We start from the raw sequence: 6,899 nt of genomic DNA, 5'->3' as shown, positions 1-6,899 counted from the left end.
GAGAAGAGATGATAATGCTCTTATCCGTGTACCACTTCCCTGCTTGCTTTGTTTTTGCCTCTTGCTTGCCTCCTTAGCGCTTATGCAAAACAGAGCTCTGATACCATAAAGAGAATGTAAGAAAGAGGGAGAGCTTGAGTTCCTTGCAAGCAAACACGCATCTAAGAGAAAGCAAGACACGAGAGAGATGGATGACTGAATTTTCTTCTATCTACTACTCTTCTTTATACAACCGTATAACTAAAAAGATAAAAGTACATACTATAAAAGAAAGTACTCTCGTATAATAACATACAATGGTTGGTCCATAATGTAAACTCAACTATATGAGCTGACATTATAACTATACCATAACTCTAATACTCCAAAGTGACTATTACACAGCTTGCCATCCCACTGACGACATATTAACCATAATCTCCTCAACCATGCCAGTGACATAAATACAAAAGCTATCACCTAAACGTATCATCAACGTCCGTAACACTAGTTGAGCTCGATATCTCAACACACAACACATGGATGAATCATCATGCCACTATCAAGATGACAATCAATAGTAGAAACTGCAATCAACCACCTTGTTTCTTGGTCATATAGCTGAAATTTTTCATGAATTTTACGAATATACTTCTATCAAGTGATGTGCATGTCACAAAGCATAGAGAATGGAATTGGGAGAAAATGGTTATAAGTTCTATGGAAATAGATATTTTGGAACCCTAAACATGCACTTCATTGCAAAGCATCCAATATATATATAGATGATTATGAGAATAATCCGCCCACAGGCTCCTTCATACTAGAGCAAGAATGAGCTTATGGGTGGAAGTCCAGGGAAGGTAGGGAAAGAAGCAGACAAAGGATGGCTGGTAATCAGCACATTGAGTTGCTTAAATTGCCTAAAACTCTAAACTTAAGGGATGTTTACCTGAGGGATTCTTACCCCTTTGCCATTGAGCAGCATACCACATACTGCACTATAGTTAAAACATCACAGAACCTTTTGCCTTGCGGAAGGGTCTACTATCTAATGCTACAAACATGTATGGCGATACATCAAACATGAGTCCTGACCTGTTTGCACAAACATGCGATAGTCTACACTGAATGTTCATCCCAACATAAATGGCACAAAACATGCTGATATAACATGCACATGACAGCCTGCTGCTGATAAAAAGGTCTCTCAGACAACAGATCCTGAAGTGAGCCTAGAGGATGGGTCAGATTTTGCAGCTAGGGGGGTGAGTGGAAAATTCTCATAATCAGTAATGTACAGCTGACTGTAACTTTCTTCTTCAGCAAAACTCAAGAGCTTTCGCATTTAATGATGCTGCCCTTGCCATAAAGCTCCAGGCTGACATAGCCTGATCAGCACCATAAGAAAGCCATGGCTAGGTCACTGGGTGAGCTTTCCACTGTCACGTTGACTGGCAACAGCAGTTGCAACCAACTGCCCAACCTCATCTGTGCTGCCGTCAGGTTTCAGTGTGATGTGGCCCGACTAGCCCAAAATCTTGCCACCATCGTGATGATTAGGCAGTATCAACAACAGCAATTGCAATCAACTGCCTGGGTGGAAAGAGCAGCTGTGAGCTGTTCCTCGGTCATATAACTCCGATTTTTCATGATTACGATAATTTTCTGGAAAAGCATGTCCTGGACTACTGCCACAGTTGCATGATGCACCTCCAGCTGCAGCTCTTGCAAAGCCAGCATCAACTTCGCCACCGGATAGTTTTCTCTTGAGCTTTCCACCTGGATTAGGGCTTCTCTTCCGAGAAGAAACTGTACATTGATTGCCATCTTGACATGGGGGCAAGCAAGAGAGTTTCTGTTCTTTGTTTCTGTACTGCTCGTACGGGCATTTGGATCTTCTTTGTTGCCAGAGTTTTTGAAGCTTCCACCATGAGACATCATCCTGTCTGCTTTCCCTCCATCCAGCCTTGCAAGCAGCTTCTTCCTTTCGATTTCCAAACCATGGACATTGGCACGAAGCTCCTCTATGTATGAGGTGGCATCTGCCAACAGTGAAGCTTTATCCATCCTGGAAACATTGGGCACAACAGCCCTCAGGGCATAGAAGCGCTGGTTCATTTTCTCTCGCCTTTGGCGCTCAGCTTCAACATGGTTCAAGGGCTCTTCCCTGCCATTTGCCGGCTTCCGCCCCCGTTTCCGAGGCTTCTTCTCTACTACAGACAGGCTGCAATCTTCTTCCTTGAAAGAGGCTTCAACATCTGAATGCTCCGATTCCACACTAGACCGGACAGCCCCTGTCATTTGTACTGCCACACTGTCATCCAGCTGCAAAAGCCCCCCCTCCTTTTCCTCTGAAGGCTGCTTGTTTGACTTGGCACTTCTCTGGTCAAAGGTAAGCAGCTCCACTTCTTTCACGTCCTGATGGTAAGATGATGTAGTTTCGGCTGGTTTCAAAGAGTATGTTTGGACATCAAGGCCCCAGTGCTTTGATGTTTGGTTGTCGCTTTGCACATGTGACAACATGGGGACTGTGTGCTCTGGAGATTTCCTGGCACTGTCTCTGGTTTTGATTGCAGAAGTTTTTGCTGCCTGAATGTGTGAAATAGTCCCTAGTGTAAAAAAGTGGTCGAGATTTGAAAAATCAGGTGCTTTCCCTCCATCCATGTGGCTCTTGGTTTCAGGAGCCCCCACAGGTTGACCGAAGCTATGCAGTTCTGAAGTCTTTGTAAAACTCCGAGGCTCTGTTTTCATGCCAAACTGGCTATAACTCTGCATTTCTGCAGTCTTTACGCCATTCGAGTTGATCTGAGGCCCTGATGTTGTGCTGATCTGGCTATGACTCTGCATCTCTGTAACCTTTGCACTATGATGAGGGTATGTTTTAGGCGCTTCTGACATGTCAAATTGACTAAAATTCTCGACCTCTGCAGTCTTAACAAATGGAGTGTATTTCTGGGGCAGTGTCTGGCTATGACCCTGCATTTCTCCCTTCATAGAATGGCTGTAGTTCTGAACTGCCACTGGCTTCATCAATTCATTACAACTTTCCACCACCATTGTCTCCTTATTGCTATAATAGTCTCGTGCTTCGAAGGCAGAGACCTGACTACAGTCCTTCAACTGCTTGACATACAGATCATTTTGCAAAAAGTCTGGACTCACTCCCCTACTCTTGCTCACATCTTTAAACTGAGGTTTCTGCAACAGCTGTGGATCATGCCTTTGGTTAGCTGTGGTTAGTGCCCTCCCATCTCCACTCACTGCTACTCCCGGCTGAGAAAAACTTGATTGTTGCCAGATCATGGGCAGCAACCTTTCACCCTCATTTCCCGGAAACATCATGTCAGAACAAGGACTGTCCTGTGGCAGAATACCATGCAACAGGTTGCCGTGAGTGCCACTACCTAAGAATTGTCCCGCCTTTTCCACTGTGGCTCCTGGTTGCAAATACTGCATCATCATCCCAGACGAGCTCATCTTGGTTTGGCTTTGGCCAGAATCACCAGCTGATAACTCATCACATGAGGCATTCATATAACCAAACTCAGTGCCCACAAGAACAGGGTTAACTTCAGTGAAGCTCCTCATTGGACTAGAAAAATACGGCATGTCCGTATTGGACAACAAAGGGTCAAAAGAATGTCTAATAATGTTGAGGAATGTCAGATCCTCCCTAATGACTTCAGTAGATCCAAGTTCCACAACACCATTCTGTGTTGGGACACACAAGATTGTTCGGATGCCGAACCGCTGGGCAAGCTCTGCCCTCATGCAGTCACGGCCCTGAAGTTGGTCTGCCCCACTAAGCCAGGCATACTGCGAGCTTGCAAATGCTTGGCCGGGCGTCCCACTGCCAATTGGGAAAGAACACATCATAGAAACTAGGTAGAACCATTCTGTGTCTGTGACATCAGTATCTATGGTATCAAATGCTGTGGAATCCTCTCCATTCTGTGTAACGAGGGCTTGCAATTCTCTAAGAATCCTTCTTCTGAGCTGTTGGTCGGCTTCACTAACTGCCACTGGCTTTGGGGTTTGCTCTCCCTCCTTGGGGTTGAAGGTGCCATCTCCCCAACCAAGGACTTGCTGCCCGTTATGAGACTCTGTGAGCTGCCAGAAGATGGCATATGTCCAAGTCTCTGAGTTAGTCTCCACAAGAGACTGCAGCTTTTGCTGTAGAGTCTCTTCATGGTTGTTGGCAGGGGACATTGCAGCTGCTGGTTGATCTGCCTCAGCCCATAATGTGTCCTCAAATGAAGTGGAGCTCATGAAGGCCTCGCGGATGGCGGTGTCGTCAAAGCACCACCGGTATCCAGCCATCGGATCAGATTCAGGATTCATACTCAAGGATCAAGAAGACGGGGCTGGGAAGTATTTAATCAAGCTAAACATACACTGCTAACATCTGGATGAAGCAGGAACCACTGCATCTCTCACATGGACTGGATGGATCTCCACTTGCCAATATCAATAATCCATGAAACACCTCTAATGTAAGCGCCCAAGATCAAGTGTGCTGGCTTTCCACCATAGAGCTCACAATTGCTCTTGTTCTGCCTCAATTAATATTCTGCTCATTGAAGTCGAAAAAGCTCTGTGCTTTTTGCTACTGTGTTTAAGGCCATATCAGAGTAAACAGCACAACCTTCTGAGCCCAAATGGCCAAGTGCCTTCTTGAGACTGTGGAGCCAGGCGATGGAACCCATGCTGCAGAACAGTGCCGGATACCGAGGCCATTTCTGCTATGCTTGGTTTGTGCTGCGATTCTCACTTCCATTATCTTGCTAGGCATACTACTAATCTCTGCTAGAACATCTACCATTCTTACACAGCACACAGTGGAGGGGGACATGAAACTAAATTAAATCAAATGAAAGGAAACGAAGAACATTGCAAAAGGTGTGATGAAATGAAAGTACATGAACGAAGAGACGAAATGCAATGGGATGAAATGAAGTGACCAATAATGCAAGCGTGGGCCATGGCTTTCGGACAGGAAAAGGACAGGAAATGGCCCCCACCTTGCACCAAGTCCACCTCTACTTTTTTTTTAATGATCTTTAGTAATCCTTTTTTAAAAATGAAAATATATATTAGCTGTTACTATTTTTTTTTCCCATGAAATACCACTTTATGCAGCCTATCAATCAATATTCACTGAAAAGTTAAAACACACCCGAAAACTAGCATCTCCACTGAATTTCAACTGATTTTGTAGATTTTCAAAACAGTGAAAATAAAGTTTGCAAAAAATATTGCAGGTTCATTTTTGCAATTCTTTTTGTAAGCACTGATTCCAAAGTTCTTAAAGTAAATCCACCATCTCTCTCTCTCTCTCTCTCTCTCTCTCTCTCTCTCTCTCTCTTACTCATCCTCCATCTTCAATTTCTATAGAGCTTCGATTTGTTTTTTTCACAACTTGCACTCATCTCTATCTCTATCTCTATCTCTATCGCTATATATCGCTATAAATTATCTTAAGGAAGAGTTTCACAAAGCTGCCACATGGCAAGAATTTGGAGGTTCAAGAAGGGGAGGAGGTTTGGGTAGAATTTGAATTTGGAGTCTCAAAAGACGTGCGGAGCACGGGTTGCCCACTAGTGTAAAGAAAGCTCATTGAAAAGATCACCTACCTTAGTTGGACGAACTTAATTAAGGTTTGCTTTGAGCCTCCATTGCCCCATAACCTCTGAGGATGCCTAGTTTTCATCCATGTAACAATGGTACACTCTTGAATCCCACCGTAATATAAAGTAGTGTAGTTTGATGAAAAAAAGATTCAGTATCCATTTGATCCAAAAGGTAAAACACACTTTACACTAGTTTGGAATCAAAGCCTTCTTCCTAAAAAGGTAGCGTCAAAGAAAATAATTGTCTTATTTTATTTAGTTGTAGGTGCATAAATGTTTTATTTTAGTTGTTGGTGAGTTTTTGGTGTCATTGCACATGTTCTTTTTCTCATGGTCCCAAGGTGTCCTTCAAAAGCCTATTTTTCCTCCAAACGTGCTTATTTCGCCACATGGTGCGGCATGTCGGACAATATTCTAAAAAGAAAGCCATGACTTTGGTACACTTACACATTTGTTCTTAGGCATGCCTCTCTTTTACACATTTTTAAATTGCTCCCTCCCCTCTCCTTTTTCCCACACATTCCATGTGTGCTTGTCAATCCCACGCCCCACACATGTGTGCTTGTCAATCCCAAGCCCCACATACCTCTCCATGTCATAAGTGGCTGTAGTGATCTCTTAGGCTTTAGCAAGTCTATGACTTCCAAATAATTGAAAATCAATCATGCATAATTTCTTGCTTGTAAGTTGTAACCTTCAAGAAAGAATTTCAAATAAAGCTAAGTAATCTCTTCAAGTATTCATTTTTTACTCTAGGAAAAAAGGATATATTAACATTTTTCTCAAGCACTTTGTGAAATTGTGAGGCTTATAGTTCCCACACAATTTTGTTCATAACCTTTAGTTCATGTTCTAGAATTCCATGTATTTTAGCTCAAAATGATTGGCTCAAAGCCCTCTTTGCATGAGCTCAAGACAATAAATTTGGGAGTTGTACACATATTCTATGTTTTGGAATCCATGAAATGTAGTTAAGAGTTAAAAGCTCGAGTTTGGAATAGCCTATCACAAATTCCAAAAACAAAGAATATATGAACAACTCTAAATTTCATTGTCTTAAGCTCATTGTAAAACAGGGCTTTGAGCTAATCATTTTGAGTTATAGACGTTGACTCATGAAACCTATAGCAAAAATATACCACTGCTCCCAAAAACCATCAGTTAATGTATTTTTTCTTGAAGGAGGATAAGCATAAAAGAACTCTTGTGGTGGCCACCTTGTGTTGGTAAAGTAATTCGTTGTAGGTTTGGCTTACAAAGGCCTTTCAATTGTGGCCTTTCTATTTA

General features: G+C 42.8%; 1 protein-coding gene across 1 annotated transcript; it reads right to left on the bottom strand.

Moving 5' to 3' along the window:
* Positions 1–738: 738 nt before the first annotated feature.
* LOC147639673 (transcription factor MYC2-like) lies at positions 739–4,897 on the bottom strand. Its single transcript, XM_086772613.1, has one exon. The coding sequence runs from the start codon at positions 4,321–4,323 to the stop codon at positions 1,549–1,551; it is 2,775 nt and encodes a 924-aa protein (XP_086628739.1). The 5' UTR covers positions 4,324–4,897; the 3' UTR covers positions 739–1,548.
* Between the last annotated feature and the right edge of the window lie 2,002 nt (positions 4,898–6,899).

The sequence above is a fragment of the Cibotium barometz genome, chromosome 3 (genome assembly GCF_041138505.1).
Source record: "Cibotium barometz isolate CiBa-2024 chromosome 3, ASM4113850v1, whole genome shotgun sequence".
Lineage (NCBI taxonomy): Eukaryota > Viridiplantae > Streptophyta > Polypodiopsida > Cyatheales > Cibotiaceae > Cibotium > Cibotium barometz.
This window is presented reverse-complemented; position numbering and strand designations above follow the sequence as displayed.

What these genes read in the sequence shown, in the direction of transcription:
- LOC147639673 (XM_086772613.1), bottom strand. Translation starts at nt 4,323, where the DNA reads ATGAATCCTGAATCTGATCCGATGGCTGGATACCGGTGGTGCTTTGAC.